Source organism: Platalea leucorodia, assembly GCF_965183815.1.
Source record: "Platalea leucorodia genome assembly, chromosome: 1".
In the NCBI taxonomy this organism is placed as follows: Eukaryota; Metazoa; Chordata; class Aves; order Pelecaniformes; family Threskiornithidae; genus Platalea; species Platalea leucorodia.
In genome coordinates, this window is record NC_138823.1 from 64,089,443 (window position 1) to 64,116,325 (window position 26,883).

Sequence of the window (26,883 nt, forward strand, 5' to 3'; positions counted from 1 at the left end):
CTAGCCTACACCACAAAGACTTCAGAAATACATAGCTGCTATTAGTTCCCCACTAAAGGAAGTCAACTGCAGTAAAGAGCAATGACTCCGGAGTGGCAGTGTTAAAATTAAGGACAATTCTTCAGATGATATAAACCAACACAGTTCCAGCTTCAATCAATGGAATATCACATTAAGTGCCCAAGAATATCAATGAATTGTTCATTGAAGACATTTTCCATTTACAAGTACCTCTTTAAAAAAAAGAACGGAGAACATGAAAGCATTTAGGTACACAGCAGACATCTGGCAAAACAATGACAAATGGCAGGATTAACATTTAGATGCAGTTCTATTAAAAAGACAACTCCTCCACTGTTGGAATAATCTCATAAAAGCCCTTTCATTAAATCACTCTTTCATACTAATTGATGCCTTTTCAATGCAATTTAAACTCATTATGTTAAATGAGCACTATTATATTTGCAATAAAATAAACATAAGTACTGTTTTTATGCTTGCCTACCAGGTAAATCACCCTTTTAAAAATATTACAGTTCTATCTGTTGCAGAGTACTTAAACATACACATTTAAAAATTGGTGGTGGCTAGTCTCTTTTTACTTGGATGAGTTGGTCCCTGAAGCGCACACAAATACAAGTAAAATCTTTAACTTTTTCATTTTTTTTCCACTTACAAGTGCTTATACTTTCTCTCACAGAAATTGTCCTACTACTTGGATAAATGATGCAATTACAACAAAGACATTGTCCTGTCTTCACCATGGACCACTAACAAAATTGTTAAAAGCTGCTGCAAGAAATCCTGAGGCATTAAGAGAAAAATGTGATGCAAGGCTTAGTGTCATGACCAGCTGTGTATTTTGATGATCAGATTTCAGCTGGTGCCTCCATTTTTCCTGTTTGTTCTAACAATTGTCTTTCATACAGCAAGAATCTTTTATCACACAGTGGGACATGCAACTCATCCTACCGTCTTTTGTACTAGGTATATAAGAAGGGACTTAGCAAAAGATTAGCTGAAGATTTTATCAAAACACGTAGCTTTTTGGAACAGATGATATTTTCTTTCATGAAAAGGGCCAGTGCAGTTACCTAATGCCATCCTTTTTCTTTGTGAAGGTTCAGTGTATGTCCTCACTTATACAAAGAAAGGAAGGTGGCAGCTGAAGAAATGGAAGTTTGAGTGAAGCCACAACCAGGCTTGTGTGTGGCTCACTCAATCCAGGTGTGATCATACAGGTGGTAACTCCTGAATTTGCTTCTGCTGTGCAAGTTAAAAGCAACTGTCAGCTGAAATTAAAGCAGTGTACACATAGCATAATACCACAGCAGGTTTAGGTCAATCTCAGTCCTACCTGAAGAGGTAAAAATGGATTCTTAGTCTTCATATCTTCAGAAAGGACAAAGAGTATGGTCCTGTTACTTCAGTGAAGATGTGCGAGAATAGCTCTGCAACAGTTATGTCCATTTTTTAAGATCTCAGAACCACCATTTGCTTGGCTCTGCTGCATATACACATTCTTGTTTGCAAATAGCAGACATAAGTTAGCAATAGCCTGGGGAAAGTCCTCTGTGCCTTGTATCACTTTTTAGGTTGACAGTGTTGCTAAAGACTTACCGTCTTCCTCATTAATTCAGTTAGTAAACTTTCAGGCTACTAGACTGGAGTATTGTGCATAGGGACAGCACACTCTTTTGTTTCATTTCAAGTAGTGACACCAGAATTTGCTATAAAACATTCAATTGTATAAAACAGTCAAATGCTTTAGAAATTGAAATTGCTTTTTTAAAGAAAAGGAAGTACTTCACTTTAAAAAAAAAAAAAGGAAATTCAACAAAAATTCAGCTAGAATGAGCAGTGACAGAACTCTTACCATTTTATGGCTGCTGAGTGCCCATCGACTTTGGCAGCTTCACAGCAAGTCAGAGAACATACTTGCACATCTCAAAGGATCAAAGCAGCCAGAATAATTCTACATCTTCGTTTACAGGTTTAGCAGTGAGGCCAACGACTGAGAGGACTTTGAGATTAAGCTACCACTTCCTTGCTAAAGGTGGTGCCTCAAAATCTAACTTCAGACAAAAGAAAATCTTGAGTGGCCCCTTGTCTGTGCAGCATGAATGTCAGTGTCTGTTGTTCTGGCATTCATCACATCCAGTCCACTTGTTTAAAACACACACACTACTTCAAGGGATCCCAGTCACCATCAGCAGTCAATAAGAATGGGGACAGAATGCAGCTGACCATGCGTGTTACACTGGCTAACCACCAAACACAGAAACGTTTCCATTTCTTCATTAGGCGAGGTTATACAAATCAAACTCAAACTGAATCAGACTTAACTTTATTATCTTTGAAAGTTAAATTAAGAAACAACCCTGTCACTGTAGTATAGCTCTCCTACTGTCTCTGTAGCATAGAGCACAAGTGCTTCCACATAAACATTGCTTGCATGAACCAATTAATGTACTTAAACAAATAAAGAAAAGAGAGAAATTATTTTTAAGGAAATCACTACCATAATAAAGTCACAGAAGTCAACAATATAGTTGTGCTTTTTTTCTTAAGAGTACTGTGAAACTACACAAATTTGCTGTGCTTTGTAACATGCTATGTAATGACACTGGTGTCCCAATATCATGTCATTTTATTTTTTTTATACAGGGAGTAGAAGATTTGGTCCCACAGTTACTTCAAGGCACCTGAAAGATCAGGCACATACATTCAATTTTTATATGAATACTTATTGTTAGATAAACGGTATCAGATATGCATTTTTTCCAAAGCAACTGAATGTTACGTACATTCAGTAAGAGCAGACGTCAGCTCAGCTGCGCTGATAATTGGGACACTTATTCATAGGTCAATATATAAGGCAAGTATCTAGGCTCAAATCAGACAGAAGTTTAGAACATGGGAAAACAGAACAAACAGGAATTTAAAGAAATTTCATAATAGATATTATACGTGATTTTCTTAACAAATGCCTTAACTGCCATATCGTTCAGGTCTGTGACTTCCTGTCTTATCTTTTAAATCCTCTACTAGAATACATTTAAGTGAAGTATTTTCTGAAAAAAAGTATTTCTGCATTTAACAAAATCTATTAAAACATGTTATTTACCAATAACATTCTAACGAATCTGAAGGGAACAGCACACATGCTGTTTTACTACTAGGCATAAAAGTCAATGTTCTCAACAATAGCGTAGCTTACGTAAGGCAAGGCATCTTCACAGTATGGCTCTCACAAGAAGCAATTTGTTAACCATGGTAACAAGTATCTATAAAGAAAAATAATCCTAAAATAAATAAATGTAATATACCCAGTACCAGAAACAGACTAACCATGTGATGTTCAATAGAGAAGAAGAATATTCATTTATATCAACATGTCTCTTCAATCCCTCCAATGCCAATTAAAAACAAAATTATGCAATTGCACTTGTTACTGAAAGACTAAAAGGCATAAAACTTGCAGGAACAGTCTTGCTCATTGGTATCAATTTTAAGCATCAAAAGTTTAGTGTGTTTTTTGTATTGTTTGTTTGTTTTTTTTTTTAAAGCAAGGAAATTAGTGACCCTATTAAGTCAGTAATTTGTTCCATACCAGTTATTTACCTTTTTGGTGCTTATATAAAGCACCAAATTGACTATAAAATACTCCTCGGTTTCTTCCAGCCATATGAACTCAACACAGACTTTACCCTCTGAATCTGCATAGTCTGTGGTATAGATACGACCCATGTAGTCATAAAGGCTGGATGCCTTGGAAGACAGTTCCATGTAGACTGGGGCACTGAAACACCAGAAGGGCTTTCCAGTTTCATCCAAGAGAGTAACATCCATCACATAGCAGTCCTACAATCAGAAGCAGAAGAGATTAATTCCCTATGCCATGGCACAGTAAGTAGATCTATCCCTGATTTTAGGAGAAATATCAAGGGTTCAGAGAGCAATTTTTGGTATGAAGGCTAAAAACTCAAAATATAATTAATAGTGCTCCACTGACTACTGCAAAGCAACAAATACTTATTTAGAGGTTTCCTACAGAAATCAAAATTGCAACCTACAGACATCAAAAACTATGCTACAGAAGGTAGCACTGCCAACCTAAATCAGACATTATTTCTTGAACATTTTTAAGCCTTTAACATCTGTGTTTCTCTATTATTAGTTACCTTACCATTCAAATAATGACAGTCCTTTCAATACAGACAAGAAACCTAAGTTTAAAGTCAGGTGCTAAACTTGTGTGAATGCTGCAGTATTGGCAAAGACACACAAAGAGACCACCCCCAAGGCAGTGTACACACACAACAATTACCCCTATATGCCAGCTATAAATGAAAGGTATACAGCACGTTTTGAATGGCTGCAAGCTTCAGTTCCAAAAAAGTTAATACTAATATATCTTTCTACCCTCCAAATAATTATCCCTTTTAAAAATTCTTGAAAATATTTCTTTAAACACTACGCAATTACATCATTTTATAATGTTGAAGTCAGGATGCCAATTCTTGGGCACTTGCAAACTGATGGTTTCACACGTGCCTTAAAAGCATATGGGTTGTGTGTCATTGTTAATATCATCAGCTGTTACCTATTCTCATGAGTTCTGAATCACTAAATGAATCAGATTATCTTAATTATGGTGTATATATGCATTACTTCCAGGAGCATCATATGCTCCAAAAGCATAAACAAACCAACATCACATCTTTCATGCCAAAAAATTAATTTGGAACGCTTTATTTCACTGTACTACATAGTTGTGCTTCCATTGCTTTAACATTTCTTTCACTATTACTGTACTGCAATCAAACAATACAGAGCAGATGGCACAAACAAGAGGTAATGCGATACATACGGTTTTCCTAAGTTTGTTACTGTAGAATGCTGAAAGTACAAAAGTCAAATCAAATCTGAAGATCATTTAATCACTTATACGAGCTATAAATTTACTTGAAACAAGAAAGAATTACTATTTTCTGGTCTGACACCTTGCATATCAAAGACCAATCATGAAAAGTAAAGCAGGGTGGCCTTGAGTCTTGGGGGTTTTTTATTTCCATGTATTTCCAACTATCTGTACTTCAGCAATTAATTTTTTAGAAAAAAAATACCCATAAGTGCCAAAAAAAGCTTTTTTTTTTCCCTTAGAGTATTGGACAAAATTCAAATAAATTCTAAGTAGTGGCATGTTCTGCTGCCGTGGCTGATTTTATTTGGCCTTCGCATATTTTAAGAGTTTTAGAGATTTATGTTAAAAGTCGAATTGAATTCTACCCACAGCTATGTGTTGACATGTGCAATCTCTCACCACAAAATGAGGGGTTTAAAAAAAAATATTTATATTATTTATTTTTTCCTAGAAACAAATATTCAGTATAACTTATGCTGTAAGCACACAGGACAGAGCTAAACTAAAGGCTACAGCCATAGCTCTCTGTTTCCTCTGACAGTTAATTTCCCAGATTTTTATGTGGTACTCATGATTATTTTCATGGAAGAAAAAATTCTGCCAAGCAGCTGTAAATTATGTAGAATCACAGAATGGTTTGGTTTGGAAGGGACCTTTAAAGATCATCTAGTCCAACCCTGCTGCCGTGGACAGGGACATCTTCCAATAGATCAGGTTGCTCAAAGCCCCATCCAACCTGGCCTTGAACATTTCCAGTGGTGGGGCATCCACAACTTCTCTGGGCAACCTGTTCCACTGTCTCACCACCCTCATGGTAAAAAAAATTCTTCCTAATGTCCAATTTAAATCTACCCTCTTTCAGTTTAAAACCGTTTTCCCTTGTCCTGTCACTACAGGCCTTGGTAAAAAGTCTCCCTCAGTCTTTCTCATAAACCCCCTTTATATATTGAAAGGCCACAATAAGGTATCCCTGGAGCCTTAATTTTCTGATATCTGCCCAACACAGCAGCAAGACTTCCTACCTCCTATCATATGCTTTTCAAGCAAATGAAGCATACTCTGTAATTATGTGCTAAGATCCCACTCACTTTAAGCATGCAAATAGTTCTAATGAAATTAATGGGATACACACAAAAATAAAATAAAAATAAACTAATTCAAGTCTAAAATTTTTCAGAAGCCTCAAAAAAAGCACCTATTCTGCATTATGGTTCTCAATGAACGTTCATAGCAATTAAAGAAAGATGGCAAAAAAGTGACTTAAAAGCATTTTCTTGTTAGCTTGAATTCGTTCTAACAACCGATATACAATATTTTTATTAATGCACATAGGGGAAGAATTTGTTGTTCTTTTGAAAACAAACACTGAACTCAAAGTTTAGTACAAACTGACAACAAATGTAAGTGAACAAACCTGACACTATGCAAACAAGGAATTTGAAGAAAAAAAATTGCTATGAGCAATTAGAGAGGGAAGACTGAACGTAAACTGCAGTTCAAGCTTAACTGTAGTTGATGTTCCCAACGGATACTAGTAGGTTACTAAGTATTAAGATAAATTTTGTATTCCTCACTGCGTAGGGAAGCTGGCTGACACTGTAAACCACAAAGCAAGTATGTTAATGTCTATGAGTAAAATATATTTTCAAACAGTATTCCATTCCGCACTTACGCAGGATTAGCAGAAAGGGCAGTTTTATTAATTTTTACTTTTTTTTTTTTTCAAAGTAAGTGCCAAAATTGAAATCAACTGTTGAACAAAATCATTTTTCAGTAGTGCTTAAGTTACATTTATCAGAAATTTTGGTACTTCTGAAATATCCATGCAGCTGAAGTACATTTAAAAATACATGCTTTCACCACTATTGCAAAATCTACAGAACTACTCTCAATCTTTCTTTAAAATAATTATTTTAGGAATTTTATACAAGAGAACGAGTGGGAAGTCCTCTAGAATACAAACCGTTAATCCACCTGACCACCCATGCACATGACTCAAGAGCTAGGTGCTGACTGCATGAACGTTTCTGCCTGTGTCCATCGGCATTTTGATATTCTCCAACAGTTCCTAATTTTCATTGCACATACATGCTGCAACAGATCTGCAGAGTATTTCCCTGGGGCTCAAGACTTATTGCCGGAAAAAAAAATACAAACCAACCAACCAAAAACCCCACAAAAAGCACATCTGCATTACATTTTTTGTCTAGCATTTCCAAGCAGTGCTGGTCAGTCACAGCATCCTGGCTGAGTAGAAAGCACTGGAGTCATCACACACGCATAATGGGTCTATCATGCAATCTAGACTCTGAGACAGAAATGATAACACTATTTCTCCTCAAAATTCACATAATTTTTGCAATATTTGAATGGAGTTCTTTTTCTAGTGACACACACCTTCCACAAATAAAAACCTTTTTTTAAAATTAGCACATTTAGGATGCATAAACATTATTCTATTTTGAGATAAGCATTTCCAGAAACAAAAAATATTTCTCACTGACCTTTACATTGCCTTTAAACACATCTGTTTCCCAGGATAAGCCAACTGTCCCAATAAGAGGCAAGTGCTTCGTATTATCCTTTAAGCTTACAACTGTGAGCCTCAAATATCCATTTTCAATGTCACCTGAAAATATTAACAATATATAACATTATACTAGTACAAATCAAACTAAGCCCAAGTACACTGTAAATGTTCTCTCTGCTTCTCATGGAGAGAGTTTAGTTTCCTCCCACTCACCCATAAGGAACCCTGACACCAACAGCTAGATATCCAGCACATTATAGAGAATTTAAGTCACAGTTCAGGGCTTTGATTCTGTGATTCACAGTAGAAGCAGCAGCTAAAAAAATCCGGTATATTTGAGTATAAAAATCTGAATGTCACATAAAGGACTTATGCAAAGATGCAAGAAGTAAATTCTGTGTTTAGTATTCCAAATTTCATCCCACCAGCGCCTCCATCACTGCCCACTCCCCAAAAGTCAAGTTCAACACACAACGCATTAAATAAATCATGAGATACCCACCACCCTTTTTTCTTTTTTTTTTTTTTCTTTTTTTTTTTTTTTTAAATCTCTCTGCTCTGTATGGTAACTCAAATAACCCTATGCAACAGGGTATAAGGATAACTATCAGTCCTCTCTGGAAAGGATATTGCATCATGTAAACTGACAAGCAGTATACCTTGATTTGAATCAAGTTTTTAAGGAATGGATTTGTTCATTTTTTAAATAGTTTCCCAAAGGCTCACTTCTATTTTTTGACAGAATTATTAAAATTTCTTTGTGATTTTTTTTTTCCTAAACATAACCATATTTCTTTGATATGTCCTCCTCTCCTCCCAGAAGAGATTGACTTTTTTTAATTGTTCTTTTTTCCCTTGCTCTTGGAGGAGGAAAGTTAAGCAGGGAGTCCAACAATCTAATTATTATTTAGGGTTCATGAAAAAAACCAAGATCTCTGACTACAAAAAAGAAATAAAATATGCATCACATCACAATGCAAGCAGATTTCTTAGCAGGACATCACTTAAGCAAATTTCCTTGAACAAGAGATACTCTCTTAAAAGACCAAATGAAGGCACTAGAGACCTTAAAGAAAAAAAAAAAAAAAGAAAAAAAAAAAGGAACAGAACTAAGTATCTAACACTTGCAGGAGACAGATAAGAAGGGAGAGAAGGAATTCCCAGAAAAATACAGCTTGTTAGGATCTAGTAGCAGGCCCTGCACGATAACTAAAGGGGCTTGTAGAGGTTTAAGACACAAATGGCAAAAGTGAAAAAAAGAGGGAAGTGTTTTGCCTGTGGTTCTCCTTCAATCAGGCCCAAGTAGCAGCATGAGGCTGAAGACAGAGGAAGCAACATCAGAAAGGCTGGCTTTGAGATAAAATGCTAAAGCCTGTGTGAAGGAGCAGCAAAAGCCTTTGCCTGGTGGCTGCTGAAAGCAGACAGCTGGAGGTGAAGTGATAGAGAAAGAGAGCCCACAGTTCACCACAGAAGCCAGGAACTTCTCTGAATCGGTACTGTAGGGCCAAGCAACTCCCAAGAGATGCTTGGCCACAAACCAATGCTGGAAAGACATCACTCACAAGCAGGGAGTCCAAAGAATACTTATTGTGTGGAGGAAGCAGCCCAACACATGACAGGACAGAAGCAGCAGGTTTTTCAGCACAGACACTGTCTGGAATAGGAGTGTGAAGACAGCGGAACCAACATGACTATGCCCAGGAAATATTTCGTATGGTTGCAGGAAAATGCATCACTCCAGACAGTGATACCTACTATCCTTGCAGTGAAGTCCCACAGAACTCAATGAGGAAAATGTAACCAGAATTCATATTCAGGATCCAGCTCAAAGTGCAAAAAAGGCTATTAAGTTGATACCTACCCAAATGGTTCAGTTCCAAGCCTCAGTAAATCAAATCCAATGACAAGATTTCATTCAAGATAAAAATATTTCAGATAAATAGTCAAGCTTTACTGAGTGAACATTGAAAGCCTGCATCTAAAATTGAGCTTTTATACAAGAGACTTTAAACATCAGTCAACATGCATTTTTTCCAAGGGACTATTCAGTTATCTGCAATTCAGATTCCAATGGAAGCAGCTATTCCTCTCACTCATTCAAAACAAATGAAAGTTTTAATGGAATAAAGACAGATTGGAAAAAAGCATACTGCTAATAAATTAATGAAGCCCAGGACATCACTACTATTGCATGGCATTAATAACAGGAACTGCTGCATCCTAGATGGGTCACCTGGCTAAGGTGTGAGTTATAAATCCCCTGTTGCAGTTACTTCTTAACTTTAAGCCAGAATGGAAAGAGGTGACACAGATCAGGAATCTGAAGGCTAATTATTCATGGGTTAGCTAATGCAATCTATATAACATTTTTTTTTAAATATAAAAGCTCCATTGCAGTCCTCATATCTAGAAGAAAGAAAAAGTATGCCTAGAAATTAGCAAGAAGCCTAAGTGGTAAGTACTGAAATCTCCCCTTCCTCATCCCAGTCAGATAAGAAAAGGAAATTAAAGGGCAGAGCAAGCTCTGTTAAACATACCAACGGAAACACAGAGGAAGCAAATTGGACAGGGCTTTCTTCAGCTTGATCTAGAATTTGTTTCATTGTCCCCTTATAATATCTACAGTCCAGAGTTCATGCAAGACACATACAGCAGCGAAGTAGCACTTTAATCAGTATAGGTTACAGGGAACAAGTATTTCCAAATAAAGGGAATACCAATATAGAGAACATATATCACGAAGAGAAACCTCAGGGGAAAGAAACAAATAGTCCAATAGTTCAAAGGCATTTATTTTAGCTAAAAGCCAAGCGAGTTTGTTTTGCTAACCAAGCCTTTGTTGCAAGTTGTAATTTGATTGTTATTTTCACAGGGAAGGCTGTGCTTAACACTAATTCTGGTGGCAACAACCAGCCTTACCATGCTGAAATGGTCATTTAAACTTGCAGATCAATCTTCAAGGTCAAGCAAAAACATTTCAAACACAGGGTGTGATATTTTACAAACAAATCTTAAAAGCTCTTGAAACACACAAAAAGCACCCCATTGCATTCTGCAAGCACAAAAGGAATAGCATTGAAAAGCCAAAGCTTAAGACTACCATATGGCTACAAAGCTATGCTTAAAAAGTTGAAAAACTAGTAAATACATTTCAAGAATGGTTATTAAAAAGCTAAATGTAGTATTCATGGCTTCTATGAGTCTTTTATGAAAAGCCTGTCACAGCTTCCTGAAAACAAGAAAAGTTTTCTAATACATTAAATTCAGTTTGAAAGTATTTAGCATATTCACCCTACAGTATCTGTCAACAAGACTATATTACCAATTCTGTTTAAATGGAAGGACACATAAAATAAAATGCTAAAAAACAGCCAAAACAGAGTTGCAAAACAGCTAGTTACTGCAGTGCAAGTATTAATAACAGGAAAAAAAGATCTGAAGCCATATATACACCTACTTGGTTCAATGAAGTGTGATATAATTTTTTTTTATTTAATGTTAAGAATTTTGCAGGAAGAATTGAAAATAGAGCAGCAAAATGAAGCACAACATTAATGAACACTAACAAAAAGCAGACAAAAATAAAACTAAGCATGAACAAAGAAATCCGTTATTTTGCAGAATAACAAATGAGCATTCCCTGGTAACCTAGGAGCATCTACAGCTTCCTAATGGAAACAAATAAGTAAAACCCCAGTATAATAGCTGACAACTGATCTGTGTCTCGGTTTGTGGAAACTGCCATTAGCATGTCACATCCATAATTTAAAATAAATCTGGATTGGGTAGAGAATTTTAAGTAATAGCAAGATTTCTCACTATGTCGGAGACCTCCAAGCCTCAGAGCCCTCCCAGAGAACAGGACAAAGAGTATCATTAGAACGGAGCCTAAAAACAAAGTGCAAACCATCAGATATGACCAGCTTGGACAAACCTACGCTGTTGGCCACATTCAGAAGCACCATGTTTACCAGAAAGAGCAAAGTGAACAACAAATTACTGTGAAGATATGTGACAGCAGCCAGCCATAAGCTGCCTCACTACATCATTTTTGAACACAAATTACAGAGGAAATCAAGCATTTTCCAAAAGAAATTATTGTGCAAGTACATGGAAAGGGCTAGATGACAAATGAGTTTATTGCCTGCAGAACTATGGCTTCAGCTGGCTGATGTCCTGTGACAGCGGAATCTAGCGGCTGTCACACAGCTAAAGGACACAAAACCGAAACAGTTCAGAAAACACTGGTGATCATAAAACAGATTCTATAACTAGCAAAGTGAGATGGCATCACAACTGTAGCTCCTGGACAGTTGCTACAATTTGCATAAACATCAGCTTAATCTTTAACAGAAGTAGCTTCTAAGCTGCAAAAAAGTGATACCAACAAAGAAAAGTGTGCCACATACTGGTTTCTCTTGTACAGCTGTATTGCTACAGGCATAAAATTTTCATTTTAGAAAACAAAACATGACATTCACCTAAAAAAAAAACCAAACCAAACCAAACAACCCAACCCTCTGGCCAATTTACAGAAGAAATTATGGGTTTTGAGGATATAAAGAGGACTCCTGTATTGAACACCTCAGGAGAGATTTCTATTGCTACATGGACAGAATTTCACTGAAGTTTTACCCTTATAGGTATTCCTTTATTTCAAGCTTGGAGCTTTTCAGTAATCTGAAAACATGTTCGTTTCAGCTTAAAGGGACTACAACACTCCACACTGTGCACAATGCTATATGTATAATGACAGTTCTTGGAGTCATCAAATACAAATTAAAAAAAAAAAGTCATAGGGAAATTTGTTCTAGCATTGCAAAAGCACTCAAGGCTGACAGCAGTGCCCTCTGCTGTCTTAATCAAAACAAGTATTTTCTGAAATCAACAGAAGGCTCCTTAGTACTGTTATGAGAAAAATACTGGGGAGCAATAATTAATTTACAGTATTTAATTGGAATTGTTTAATTTAAAGTTTAATATTTTAATCTGTCTCTGCTGACAGAAAGACAGCTGCGCAGCTGCAGACAGGGTTATGTTGAAGTTAAGTCAAAAGAGAGATTATCCATATATTTTGCAAAAGCCTAGTAGAATTATTAGGTTGGGCTGTACATGAAGAACGAGGATAGCCAATCATGCCTCATTAAAAGAAATGCTAAGAACTGAAAAAAGCAGCACAGTTAAAAACAATCACTGAAATTGTTTATTACACAATGAAAGGATGTCAGAATAGGCAACCTTAAGTTGACCTAAATAAAAGCTATAAATCTTAAAGTTCACGGTATCTTCTACAAATATATTTAAATATTTAATCTGTCAACGCACCTAAAGTATACTTGAGAAGAATTCTGCAGAAATAGGTCTCCAAAATGTATGAGGACAAACTCACTTTCCCTTATAGTATACAAGTGGAAGGAACTTCCAAAGCTTTGCCACTGCATTATTAACTCAGCACTGAACCAAACAAAAATATCCTGACAATCTGCAAAACTTATATCTCAAGCCTGACACTGTGTCAATGTAATAGCAGGCAGACTTCATATAGAGCAAGCTTACAACACCACACAACGCACCATGTAGATATAAAGAAATCACACAACAAAAAGATAGCTTACTCTTAAAAATCCATTTCCATTTCTCCCATTAAAACAGCGATATTGGATATAAGAGGGAAACCGTAACAGCAGGGATCATTTTAAAAAACAGACATTACTGTTCTGTCTCTACCTTTTCTGCAAAAGAGGCTCTTGAATGTTCCACACAGGTAGGTGCAGCTTCCACCATGCATATCAAGATGTAGACTGTAGTCATGCAGTCCATATTCTGGGTCAACATCATCCAATACAGGTTCATTAGGTGGAAGGGCATATTGACTTTAAAAAAAAAAAAAAAAAAAAAAGAATTATGCAAGGGGGAATGACTTAATAGGAAGACATACAGTAAATAGCCCTACACTATCATCTTAGGAGAGGTTATAAGAGGGGAAAAAATTATTATAAGATACAACTTTTCTTCTTTATTAATGCTTTTGAAAACCAAACATCTCTAGTTCATCCTACTTTTTTTTAAGCTGTCCAATACAGTGTCTAATCAGCTGTCCAGCCTAGCCAAAGGCAGAAAATATGGCAGTCAACTTTAAAAGGTACACTGTTAAACTCCAAAATATGGACTGGTTTCTGAAAAAAAAAAAAAAAAAAAAAAAGCATCAGCTTAACTACAAATTTAAAAGCCAACTAGGTAGACACTTCTCTGGAATAGCAGTTATTGAATAATTTTGTCTGTGCCTAATCTAAAAGAGAAACCACTCCACACAAATGACCAGAAGAGCCCAAATCCCAGAGGCAACTAAGCAGCTCCTACATAGGATCCTATTTGGTGGTAAGGGAGATGGGGTCTTACCTTCTGTGTGAAAAGAGCCATACTAAGTTACAGCGGACACACAAGACTACCAGTAGATATAACAGTATCTGAGCAGAAATGAGGGAGTGGGCTGGGCGGGGGAAATAAAACCCCCAAATCATCCTCTAAAGCTAAAAGACTCCATCTTCTTAAACAGTTTACAGTGTATAGACAGGTATTATATTATATACCTCAATATACACATATACACAAATACTTCATAGGAAATCCAGCTAGTTTTGCAATAGGACTGAAAGATAAATGCAGGCACTTCACCAGTTTACTAGAAGTTTTTTTCTCCCCTCTTATGCAGCTAAAGATTATCTTCCTACTTCCTAAAGTGTATCCCTCTTTTCTAGGTCTTTGAGATAGGAAGAGGGAATAAAAAGACTGCTTGTGAAAAGGGAGAAAGTATGGGCAGTGTATTTCTAACTTTCTCAATACAGCAAGTACTAGTACACTTGTATGACTAAATTATCTCCTTAATAGCATAACAATGGCAACATTTTAGTATGAAAATACTTCTATAGCTTTGTATATAGTTACCATAACTGTTGTTTATATTAAAAAAGAATAGTTAATTACTGCCTAAATATAAACCTCTTACCAGCAGCCAATTTTAACTGTAAAACTCAAAGCTTTATTCAAAAGGTTATCTTTATTACCCACAAAGGAGAAACCAAAACTTACACAGTAGCAGAACCCAAAGTGCTTCTCTCAAGAAGTTGATGATAATGAAGACACACCATAACAAAAGCAATTTCATTTTTCTCCTGAAAAGTTAATTAAAGTAGATGTATTTTCATCTGGAAATACTTTTTTTCACAAGGTCTTCCTCAGCATTAAAATTCATAGATAAATGCTGCTGATTATTACTCTGCCAGTTACTCTAAGAATGTTAATAATGGCTTGCTTTAACACTTGGGTCTCCTATTACTGCTACTGTCTTTTCACAAGAGTACAGAATACATGCAAAAGATCAAAGTATTTCTATATTATGGGGAAAGGGAGGGAAACTAGCTATGCCAGGGCAAAAGTTATCAGCAGCAATCCATGAATTGCACTTCTCTAGCTTCTACTTAGCACTTTAAACCAGATACCTAAAAAGAGTCAAACAGGCCTTACTGCCAGCTACTAAATACCAAAGCATCAAGCTTATTTTCATATGTAAGGAACTATTTGCAAAGAGGGCTAACATCAGTGAGGAATACAGAGCTATTCAATAGAAATACTGAATTTCAAAGTAAAACCCCAGATGTCTTCACCGGAATACGTACTCCTGGGAAAACGATAAGACATACCTTCTATAGGCCTATATAGCTCAAAGAAAACTTCAGAGCTCAATGTGAGAACTAACAGAGCCAGAGGTATCTATTTACCTGAAGAACAAAGAATGCTAGGATTTCAGCTCGTTGTTTGTTTTTTTTTTTTTTAAAGAAAAATGCATTTTTAAGTCCTACATTTGCAAACACATAAGTCAATAGCAAAATTATTCACTGCCAGCAGTCTACTACTGTCCTGAGAAGCAGGCAATTATTGTTTTCATCTCTCTGGCTTACCAATCAGAAAATGACATCCCCTACTCGAACTTTTTCTTTTTTTTTAGCTACTCCTGTACTTTTGTTGTGCAAAATTACAGCTATAAAAGATATAATGACAGAGATTTATCAGTCACATAGAGTCTCTCACTCTCTCTATCCAAATACCAGAAGGCCCACATAACCTGTCCTTGCTTGTCAAAACTACTAGCATCAACAATTTCTGTTATGCAGCTATGTGTAAAAAAAACAAGATGTGTGGCATTTACGATTATTACACCCCTCTATATACAGTTAACTGCCTAATGTTACTCTGCCCACATAGAGAATAAGAACAGCTGCTCAGAAAAGTAAGCAGGAAACATAGTGGAGTGAGGCACTCAATGCTTAATAACTTTGTGAACTTAGTTATGATTGAACCATTTCCAGGTGCTGAAAGAGTTGTCTTTCCAAAAGGAAGGGTTAACATGCTAGCAAGACCACAGGGACAACACAGGGACACCAATCTACTAAACTGAAGATACAAAAGAAACGGCTGTTCACTCATCAGAGCTTTTCATAGATTGAGACAACCCGTAATACACTCATGCAGGCCAGCCACAAGTTTTCTAGGAAATGGACACCTTTAATTAAGAGTCAAACAAACATTCCTTCTGTGCTTTTAAACAATTCCTCTGGTGATTGCGCACATTTGAGGTAGCAGGAGTTTCCAGCTGGAAATGAGACACAGCTTAGAGCAACTGTTCACAGGCTCCCTGAGGGAAGTTCCTTGCCAGTGCCCAATAATGTAAGTCTACGTCATTAACATGGCTGGGGGAGGAAGAAAGGGCTGCCACCTCTGAACTCAGTCTTAGAGAGGCTTCCATAGCACCTAACTGTATGCAACTTCAGGCAGACACCTAGGTCCCAGCATATTCGGTGCAAAGACGCAGATTTCTTTAGAGTAGAAGCCTGCTTCAGATGTTCTGCACTGCTCTCTAAAGACATTCATCTCTACACACAGCCTACAGAGACTAATCCCTTAACTTAGACACTTAATACCAAGAACTGAATGTCCCCAAAAGGGCACAATTTACAGAGTTCCTACTGCTGGAGCAGGATACAACTACCTGCTGATGTAGATTAAAGGAAACAACTAGCAAAGTTGCCTTGTGGGAATTCATCACTTTGAGTGATGGGGACAGGGCAAAGCATGAGTCAGGGGAAGAAGCACATCTCTCCTCAAACCGTTCTATTTAAAATGTCTTTAGGATATCAAACTTTGGCATGTGAAGACTGCAAAATAAATACAATTGAACACAGAAATAAGATCAGTACAGTATCTAATATACTATGATACATAACTCTTCTTGCAGTTAGAGGTGGATTTTTTTGAAAAGTAGAGATACTCCTGTGACAGCTCTTTAGAATACAGTAAGTCATCAACTAGCTGTCCCTAGCTGTATTTTCTTGTTATTAGTTTAGATAAGATCTTTCAAAATCCACGGGGGGGGGGGGGGAACAACACACCTCCCAAAATCCCAAACTACAAGGCAAAAGCATCTGTTTCTTCAAGCCATAATAGTGTTGAATCAAAATGTTATTTTACCTTCCAAAGTCCTACTAAGAGTCCTGGATTCAGACTGAAGAGCTGGACAAGCTTATCAGCACCAACTGCTACACTACTTTCAGTCAGGTTAGCAAGATGGTATTCAGCAATTAAGGAACGTCGACGAGGTCTTTGAAAAGAACATACAGAATGTAGCAACAAGACTATGTCTCCTTAGTGATGTAAAAGTTCAGCCTAATTTCATTTTTCACTCTGAAGTCTGACCAACACCACATGATGAAAACGGTTTTGAAAGCATTCAGCATGCACAGCCCTAAGCTTTACTTCTGAACAACTACAGCTTACTAGCAGCACAAAAGAAACAAAAGGCACCATAGGATGGTCTAATATACTACTTAAAAAAGAAGATAACTTATATGCTTGCCCAATAGTTCAAAATAGCCACAGAATTACTTTATAATTTGTTTTTAATACTATGTTGGTACTACATGGAATCACTGAACATTTGCCAGTGTGAAGCAAGCTACTAAGAGGGTTAATTCTTCCTCCACAGAAGCAAAATTCCAAGGAAAGGATCAAACTGTATATATAATAAATTAAAAGCTTCTGTTAGAGGAAGCTTTCCTTTTTTAGAACATTATCTCTAGATTTTGCCTGTAATTAAAGCAATTTAGCTTCATAACACCCTTTAACTAAAGTTCATACTTCACAGATGTTCTCATTGGCTAATGATGCATAAAAAAGAGGAGAAAGCGGAGTCTGCATTACCTATTCAGAATGGAGAAATAACTGTAAAACCATTCGCAGACTTAGGCTCTTATTATATTCAAAATTGTTCCTAGATTTCCCAGTAGTATCACAGTAGTACCACCTACCACTACACACTGCTAGGAAGACAGCAACCAACAGGAACTTCACCACGTTACCTTGAACTGTAAGACTTGGGGCAGGGATGGGACATCGATCCTTTCCATCTTTAAGTCAATCAGGCTGGTATAAATACAGGGACTTTCCCAAAATCCCTGCACTAGCTCCTTGAAGTCTTAACATTCTGCGTAGCATTCTGATATTTCTGAAATCATTACCTTCATGTATATTCACAAGCTCTAACAACTTAGGATTCTGTGAAATAAATACACTAACTGCCTGCAAGTTTGCTTTTACTATTTTCTACATATGAATCATCATCTTGGTAAAACAACTACATTTCCCACATAATTTCACTGCAAGACTTGTTTAGCTGACAAAAGGCTTCTCTTGATCTTTTTTAGGCAAATACTTTGCTTCTGCTTGAGGAACCATGTTTTTTGTAGGTGAACAACAATTCTCTCTTTTCAGAGCTCTACTGCTAGTGGTTTTGTGTAAGAAGCATGTAGCTGATACTGCATATACTAAAATGACACATACGACACAGATGTGGAAAACTCGTTGACAGCAAACAAATACATACCTACCTCAAATACTCACTTTTAATTTAAACATCTTTTCTCAGAATATAATGCCAGAAAAATATTGTATACACTTAAGTTACAAAACAACAGCTATCCTATATTGTGCTGTGGACTATTTTTTTTTCATATGCATGTACTTATATTGTACACGCAGCCAAACACCAAGTTGCCTAAATTCACGTACACAACTATCGGATAGAAAAAAATAAATGTTAGTAACATAGATTACCTGATTGTAGCCACATAAACATTGATGAACTGTTCCAATCTAAATGTTTCACATTAAATTCTCCTAGATTTACATGTTTGTTTCATGCTCATTTGTTTCTATACCTTAGATTCAGCTTTCCAAGGCAGGACCTATCAGTCTGTATCGTGCATGGCAGTAGCTACATTAACTTATGAATTAATGTCATAGCTTGCTGGATTATATCCATTTCTTGCTAAAAAGAAGAGATAGACACATTACCAACAGTTACACCAAAACCCCCTGAAAAATCCTATGTTAAAACTCACCCATTCTTGTTGGGAGCTCTGCTTTGGTCAGGAAGCAATGGCATAACTCCGAATAGTTTTAGGGTTGACAGGATGTCTAAGCATGGCCAATTTGTACTATACCAAAGTATAGTAACAGATGTGTCCTTAAATGATAGGTTTGCCTTCTCCATTACATGTTCTTTTCCATTTTTGTCCTTTAGAACAATTATCCAACTCAAGCCAGATACTCTGTTATTTAAGAATTGAGAGGGGACAGGGATGTTAAAAAAAAAAAAGATTCTCAAAGTGACAAAACTGAAACTATGCTTCCAACAGAATTTTTAGATTTCTACTAACTGCTACTTATGTTTCTCAGGCTAGGTCATTTATAGGCTATCATCGTATCTTCCCATTATGATATACATTTTTATAGCTCTATTTTCATATTCCCCCAGCATTTCCAAAGCCATTAATATTCTGTACATTGTTCTCAAGTAAACATCTTCTGTCACAAGGCATTGCTTACTTCATAGCTTCTTTGTTTTTATATGGAAGACCTGTATAAGGATCTACAGGTTTAACAAGTCGCATTACTCTAGTTTTGACAGCAGCTATTTGTTTGAAGATGTATTCTTTCTTCCAGTACCCAGGCTTTCTATCATGTAGCGCAGCACAGCCCAAGGAAACAGTTTCTGTTTGTTCAGACTCCATTTTGCAAATTGTCCTTTTTGGTTGAAAACAACTGGAATAGATTTTCAGCCAGATTCCACTGAAAATAAAAATAGAATAAAGATGAAAACCACATAAATTTCAAGAATAGTTACTTAATTATTCTCATACACATCTCAGCTACCACTGAGCATAACGTTAGCAGAAAAATATAAAGTCCTAGATTATCAGCAAACTGGGTTTGATCTAAATCCGTCTTTACAGAAGACCAGAAACTGTAGCCTCCTAGGTACTAGTCAAAAAAATGCAAAGACACAGCTGTACACTTTTCCCCATTTTGACCTTCCAATACCTCATATGTGGTCAGTTTCCCTGCTGCAAACATGAAGGCTCAGGAACCAAAAGATGCTAGATGTCAGCATTTCTCATGGGCTTACTAGGTTATCTCAAAGAACACGGAATCTCTGAACACATTTCTTGTTCTGGATTATACATACCAAATGAGACCCACTTATGACTTTCTGTTCTACCACAGGGCGGGGGGGGAAGAAAGAAGTTATTCAGTTAATTCTTATAATATGCCAGTAAGTTTGATAAACATCTCAACTATATATACAGAAAATGTTTGACTAGTGCTCTAGAAAGTAGGATCATCAGATATTGGGAACTTCCCACTGGTTTACGCCTCTCAATAGCACACTAGAGCATGTGGCTTTTAAAAAGCCTTCCTTCCCGTTATGCTGCTACTTCACAGACAGTCACTACAGCAGATTTAAAAAAAAAAAAAAAAAAAAAAAAAAAAAAAAAAAACACCAAACAACAGTACATATCTGAGAGAAAGCTATCATGAGGAAACAAAGGAAAGGTAAGTCTTGTCTGTATTCCTGAAATACAGGATACAGGATGAAGCTCAGAGACAGCATAGCCATACTCAGCGACTTAAGTGAAAACCGATTAAGGTTAAGCAGTTACTTTTGAAAATTCCACCCCAAAACAATGATGCATTCTCTTCACACAAAATCAGCTAGTGGAAAAAGTGTTTTAATACCTCTTACTCAACAAAGACAATCTAGACCACTCAAGTTTCTCACACAGATCCAGCTGAAAGTGGGGTGGAGGAAGACAATTAGAATCACGTATGTTTGGTGGTGGTACCACTGTCACATCAATCTCTTCTGCACCCTCTTTTGAAAAGCTCAGAGGAGAGATGTCTTTTTGAAGAGATCAAAGACACATGCAACAGGAATGATGGGTTCACCTCTTTCCTGTTAGGAAAAAGATGAGGTCACATTTCCACTCCCCATACCCCAGTATCTCTAGGACAGTTCAGGGAATATTGAGTACAAGAAGTTACAAGAATTCAAACAACAATCTGTGAATAAAGGTTTCCAATAAGTTTTCTAATTTTAAAGTGCCAGCCACACAGTCTACATAACTGCACTAAAGAAAATTAATAGCAACAGAAACTAATTCTCAAGAGAAATTCTCTACCATTTATCAGCAAGATTACCTTTACCAGTCCTACTTATCCCCAGGCAAACTTACACTAACGTGCTTTGTAATGCATTTTTCCTCTCCTTAAAGCATTAAAGCATTCAAAGACTGCATCCATCCCACACTGCCTCCTACCCATGAAAACCACTCTCACTTCATCAGCTGCTGAGAATAAGTCCCCACATGCCAAGAGCCAGGCGCTTTGTTATTGATGGAAACATACTCAGCAATTTTGCAAAAACCTTCCAGCCCACTGCTCTGCAGATATATGTACAATCGCCCACTGCCATTTTTTTGAGTCAAAGCTGTTTAAAACACACACACACAAAAGCTTCTGTGACTGGTAAAGGGGGGTTCACAGTCAACATGAGCTTCCAACTTTCTTTTCACCGAAATCTGGGAAGGGGGACATGAAAAACAATCCCATAAGTAAAACAAAGATTTAAGATACGTCAATTTTGAGACTGGAAAAGAAAAGACAACCCAGTTATCAGATAGTATAAAACATTCCTGATGGAGGGAGGAAATTCTTATTTAACTCCAAAGCAGCTAAGAATTGCGGGATGACGAAAACAGAGGAGACATGTCCTTGACACACCATCATCAGGGGAAATTGAGCTGTGTATCATCCATCTGCTCTTATTCAGCCTAAAAAGTCCAGTAAGATGTCCTCCTATAACTCTCTCCTGTTAACTAGAAACCCCTTTCCAAGACAGACATCCTTCCTTTCATGGGGAGAGATACTCAGCATCTGACTGCATGATGCTGAAAAGATAGGGGTTAGTAGCAGGCATTTCCTGCATTTTAAATGTAGAGTCTCAGGCAATGTAATCTGAACGAAGACAGACTTGCCACCAATACCTACCACCCTTCTCTTCACTCTCAGTTACATATTGCTTCTTCCTTTCCCAAACCAGCATTGTACAAGCAGATGAGAAATCAGTTCAAGAAGCTCAAAAATTCAGTCAGGGCAGGGAGGCAGAGGAGAAAAAAAGGGGGACTTGGAATCACAAGTGTTTATGGAGGTATCACCGCCCCTTCATCCTCAACTTCTGAAGAATTCAGGGCAGACAACTCAAAAAGGCATCCAACAGGGAAGCACGAATTTGCCTCTTTCACAGAAGAATACGAGCCACTTTTGCCTTAAAGTCTTAAGTATAATATTCATTTCAAGGCCGCTTATTGGACATTGTTACAAGAAGACAACCCAACCTCTTACTGCTAACTCAAATGCTAGAATCAGACATGCACCATTGTCAGTCATCATTTGACCACAATGGCAAAAAGATCTTCCCCTGTGCTCCGGCTTCTCACTTCTTCTTATACAAGCACTTTCTGCTGGTGATCAAAACCCTCAGGCTTTCAGACAGACCATCTATGTGAGCATCCCACACTGCATCACAGGAAGGCTGGAATAATACCACATGCTGGGACAAGGGGGATCAGAAACATTTCCTTGCCTTCAACAGTCACACTGAAGACATCAGTGCCCAGGAACTGTTAAAGCGCAGATATTATTTGAAGAGCCCAAAGACAAAGCACTGCATTAGGCAGCACAGATATATCACAATAAAAGACTGATGGTCCTGTTGTATCAAGGACAGCATCCTGTACATCCAGGACAGCAGAAATATCCTCAAAAAGATACTCTGCCTAAAAACCAAGATCAGGTTTGTCACAGAGATATGCAGGGACTTCAATTAAAACTTCTGTTAATTCACCACAAGATTCAGGGACTCAAGAAGGTCCATGGAAATCCAGCAGGAAGAAGTGACCTGGTTCCACTGAACTAGTCAGTCTCCTATATAAGGGAAAGTATCTCTTCCTCCAGTCCCATCTGTGCACATACAGTAATCTTTGTCAAGATTAGAAAATGGAAACAGACATTGTTGAGATGGAGAGAGACAAATCAGCTTCCCTTGAACAGCCACAATGATTTTATCCTACCTCACTATCCTGAAGTGGAAAACGCATATTAAGATATAGAATGTGTCAACTACACAATTTTTATCTACATGCACCTGCTGACAGCCTCAAAAAATAAATCTGGATTATGGCCTTCCCTTTAAATATATCAGTTCTACAGGTGTCAATGCCAATGTTAACCGATTCACTGTACAAGTTCTGGCAAGTAAGTGGGAAATGGATGAATACCAGATGCAGCAACTTCCTATATAGGAAGACATTTTCTCATTTAAACAACACTAATACAGCAGAATCCTAGAAAAAGGGGATATCCAGACATCCTAGTTATTGCATATCAACCAGGGTCTCTCGATCCTTTCACAAAATTATAATGATACTGGTAGGAGCAATTTGTGAACTCTCCATAAGCAATCGCTTACAAAAAAATGTGTCAGTACTTATCTTTGCCCCTTTTGTTTTCACTTAGAAGTCACCAAAATTTGACAGAAAGAGCAACGGATAAAACCCACTAGTGAATCACTTGACTAAATCAAACCCTCTGCAAAAACCTGATAATAGAGCTAAATAAGTAGGACTTCAAAATTATGAAAGCTATGACAATTCTACAAAGCTACTGGCTACACACCACTAAGAACTGCCTGAACCAAAAAGTCTGTGCAGGCGCACGTGAATACAAATAAATATATGCAAATTCTACAACAAATAAATGCTAATAGCAACATTTCCAAACACTGTATGTAGTTTTCACCTCGTAAATCCCATTAAACTTAACAGGGCTTGCACAGCTAGAATTCCATACAGCACGTTGTACTGTGAGCTATGCAGTACATTTTCAGCAGAGTAATTGCCAGTAGGTACATGCATCAGTGCTCTGGCATCCGTGAAACCAAGTTAGAAAGATTCATAACTCAGGTAAACTCAACTGCTGCACAATTAAGACTAGCACTTATGCCTCCCTCTTCCTTACTTGTCATTGGCCAGATGATAGAAGTGCTTATTCACACAACCAACACACAACAGGGACACAGCATCCAAACAGGAAAAGATCTTCATCAGCATTTCTGATGGCATGCTGGAAAACAAGAGAAAGTGAAATACTGTTAGACTTGCCTGCAAACTCCAGAAATGACAACAGCAAAGAATTTAATCCCAAGCCAGAGCAAAACAAAGGAGATACAAGCTGGTAGTTTCTAAATACACAAATCAAAACTCACCTGAAGAGTTAATTTGCAGAGTTTGGGTTCTGATATGTCTCTCTGATGAAAACATTTGCTTAAAACAATTCACAACCTATTCAAGTGTCACAGCACAATTACATGAAAAGTTATGGGTTTGCATTTTCATTAAACTTTGTTAACTTTAACCCAGTTTGACACGAAACTCTCTCATTCAACTTCAGTTTCTCACTGCTTGTACCATGATTTTAACACTTAGTCCATAACCACCAGCATTTACCAGAACTGTGTACGCTCACTCTCCTCCTGACTGTGGTGTCAGGTCTCAGGATGCACCAGGACAGAAATGTCTTAGTCAAACAGTGAGATCATGCTCTACCTCATCAAAATCTTCAAACCATGTGTGCTCAGGGGTCTCACGCAGTTTTCATTTATATCAACAGAAAGATGCGAACTTCAAAATAAGAGCTGAGTGGCATCTTGAGAACATTAATGTTTCTGTGCATCTGTAAGGCTGCCTGCAATGCAGGTGCCAGCCTAAGTACAACAAGCACAACATAAGCTGGAGATGAGTCACCATGATTTTTGTATTAACAGACAGAAACCTCATACCCTTCGAGTAGTATCTGGTAACTGCACAAAGTTTTAAAAAGATGTATTTTATACTCTAACTTTTTGGAGCATGAGAGTATGGTAACATCAAAATCACCCACTGAAAATACAAGCTGCTTTGAAAGTCAACACCTCAGCTATGTCTCTTGTCCATTTACTACTGTGTCATTTACAACAGTTGCTATTTATAATATTTTATTCCAGAAGCATATAGCTTTCAAGCATAGAATGATAATAATGCCAATACTCCAAGGTTTGTAATAAAACTCAGAATCTTAGTTGCACTAACATAGACGCGACCATGCCAAAACTTGCACAGTTATTATGTGAAATAATTCAAACACTGTGAGCCCAAAGCAGTTTGTGCATTTATTCCAGTGAGAATTTAGAAATGATCCCTTAAAAAGCTGCAAATAAGCTAAAATAATATGCTTGATCTAGAATTCTCAACAGTAGTTTTTACAACCATATTATTTTTTCTTTGAAGGAAGCCGATAGAAAGGAATTTTTTTTCTTTTTTCTCTTGTGTTTCACACCAAACTAACAGCATAAGGGATTAAACTGGCCATACAATGGAAAACAGAAATGACTACACAGGAAGCTACAAAATGTATAAAACAAAGAAAATGAATTAATCTTTCGTGTAAAATGTTCTTAGATGTTTTTTGTAGAAACGTAACTAATTTTCAAAAAGAACACAACTTACAATTACATTGAAAGTGCCCTTTCACAGTCAAACGGGGAAGGAGACATTTACCTAGCAGCAAGTATGCAGCAGCCTCCCCCCTCATCCCACTCCACCATCTACATCCACAGCCTCTCTATACAAAGCAACAAGCATCAGGAGAACATCAGAAGTTAAATTCCAAATTGGCTTTTATGGAAGTAATACAATAACAATTTTTATTCTCAAGGAACAATACAGCCCATGATTTGCAAAGGAGATGCTGAAGGCTTCATAGGACTTGGAAAACCTACATACTTCATATGAACTTAGAAAAGGAAGTGAGGGAGAACCATGCCAGAAAACATTAGAAGGTCAACATAGGATCACAAAGTAACCCAGGAAAGCAAATCTTTTCTGTTCAGCTCAGAATATCTGACATAGAAATCCCCAAGGTATGAACATCATAACTGTAAGCAGTCAAAAGATGGCTTATAGTCTGCAAGGGGTCTTCCACTCTTAAACTAAAGGCATACTCACCTCTCAATGCACAAATTAGGTTTCGGTTTTATGGAAGGTGTCAAATACAGACTCTTAATTCCAGAATTTACAGTTTCAGAACATTCCCCAGGCCTGGCAGCAAAGCTCCTTGACCTATTTCTAAAAAAGAAAAGCTGCTAGGAGTCATATCATCACAAAATGAAGAAATATGCCTATCAGGCACACCTAGACACCACATCTCCACTGAGACAGGATTCAGGGAATACACCACATGGTAACTCATTATTATCAGTTCACAAATTTGAACAATTATCACCAAATTTAAATACCTGAGATCAGGTATTAAAACTCATTATTTAAACTCATAGGTGTCTCTCCTATGATTAATCTCTCACAGCAGTCAGAAGGGAATAGTGCCGCACCACCAAATCGGTTTGAATCTGGTAGAGATCTATTAATGTTAGACAGCTGCACCACTGTGGCCACCATAATCAAGCTCCAGACAGGCCCCTGCAGTAAGTCAAACTCACTGATTAATCTTCTGTTTTGCAGCATTACCCCAGAGAGGTTTTTCAGGTTTAACTTTGCTAAGCTATTAAAAAACATCAGATAAAACAAAACCTTGAAACTTTCTCAAAAACTGACAAAGCTCAACAAGAATTCCCTTGACTACACAACAGAATCATATTTGAAACAAAGTTATGGTCTCATTTCAGATTTTCCCCTCCTAAAATACTCACAACTCTGAGAGATAAGTGTTAGTTCAACAGGCAAGGTAGGTATCAATGTTTTTATTGCTCATTAACACATAAAAATTTGGACAGAAATTACTTTCTTTTACTAGAGAAAGCAACTTTGCATATTTCTAACACAAATAAATTCTTACAATCCAACTGGCCACACATTTTTTCTAAGATTTCTGATAGTAGAGAACTTTTTAAGCAAATACTATCATTAAACCGCATAGAAAT

At 37.1% G+C, this 26,883-nt stretch overlaps 1 protein-coding gene across 1 annotated transcript; it reads right to left on the bottom strand.

Annotated features, from left to right (window-relative positions):
- Positions 1-3,503: 3,503 nt before the first annotated feature.
- FBXO15 (F-box protein 15) lies at positions 3,504-26,049 on the bottom strand. The gene is made up of 9 exons (XM_082314646.1): positions 25,952-26,049; positions 23,928-24,032; positions 19,398-19,640; positions 18,911-19,120; positions 16,983-17,112; positions 14,547-14,629; positions 13,185-13,330; positions 7,432-7,556; positions 3,504-3,864 (listed from the first exon to the last, which is right to left on the bottom strand). The coding sequence occupies exons 2-9, from the start codon at positions 24,029-24,031 to the stop codon at positions 3,595-3,597; spliced, it is 1,311 nt and encodes a 436-aa protein (XP_082170772.1). The 5' UTR covers position 24,032; positions 25,952-26,049; the 3' UTR covers positions 3,504-3,594.
- Between the last annotated feature and the right edge of the window lie 834 nt (positions 26,050-26,883).

Coding starts and splice junctions, on each gene's coding strand:
- FBXO15 (XM_082314646.1), bottom strand. CDS start 24,031: ATGCCATCAGAAATGCTGATGAAGATCTTTTCCTGTTTGGATGCTGTG. Junction 7,557..13,184: donor GAGCCTCTTTTGCAGAAAAG/GTAGAGACAGAA, acceptor TAATATTTTCAG/GTGACATTGAAAATGGATAT. Junction 3,865..7,431: donor TGTTTAAAGGCAATGTAAAG/GTCAGTGAGAAA, acceptor TTCTGATTGTAG/GACTGCTATGTGATGGATGT.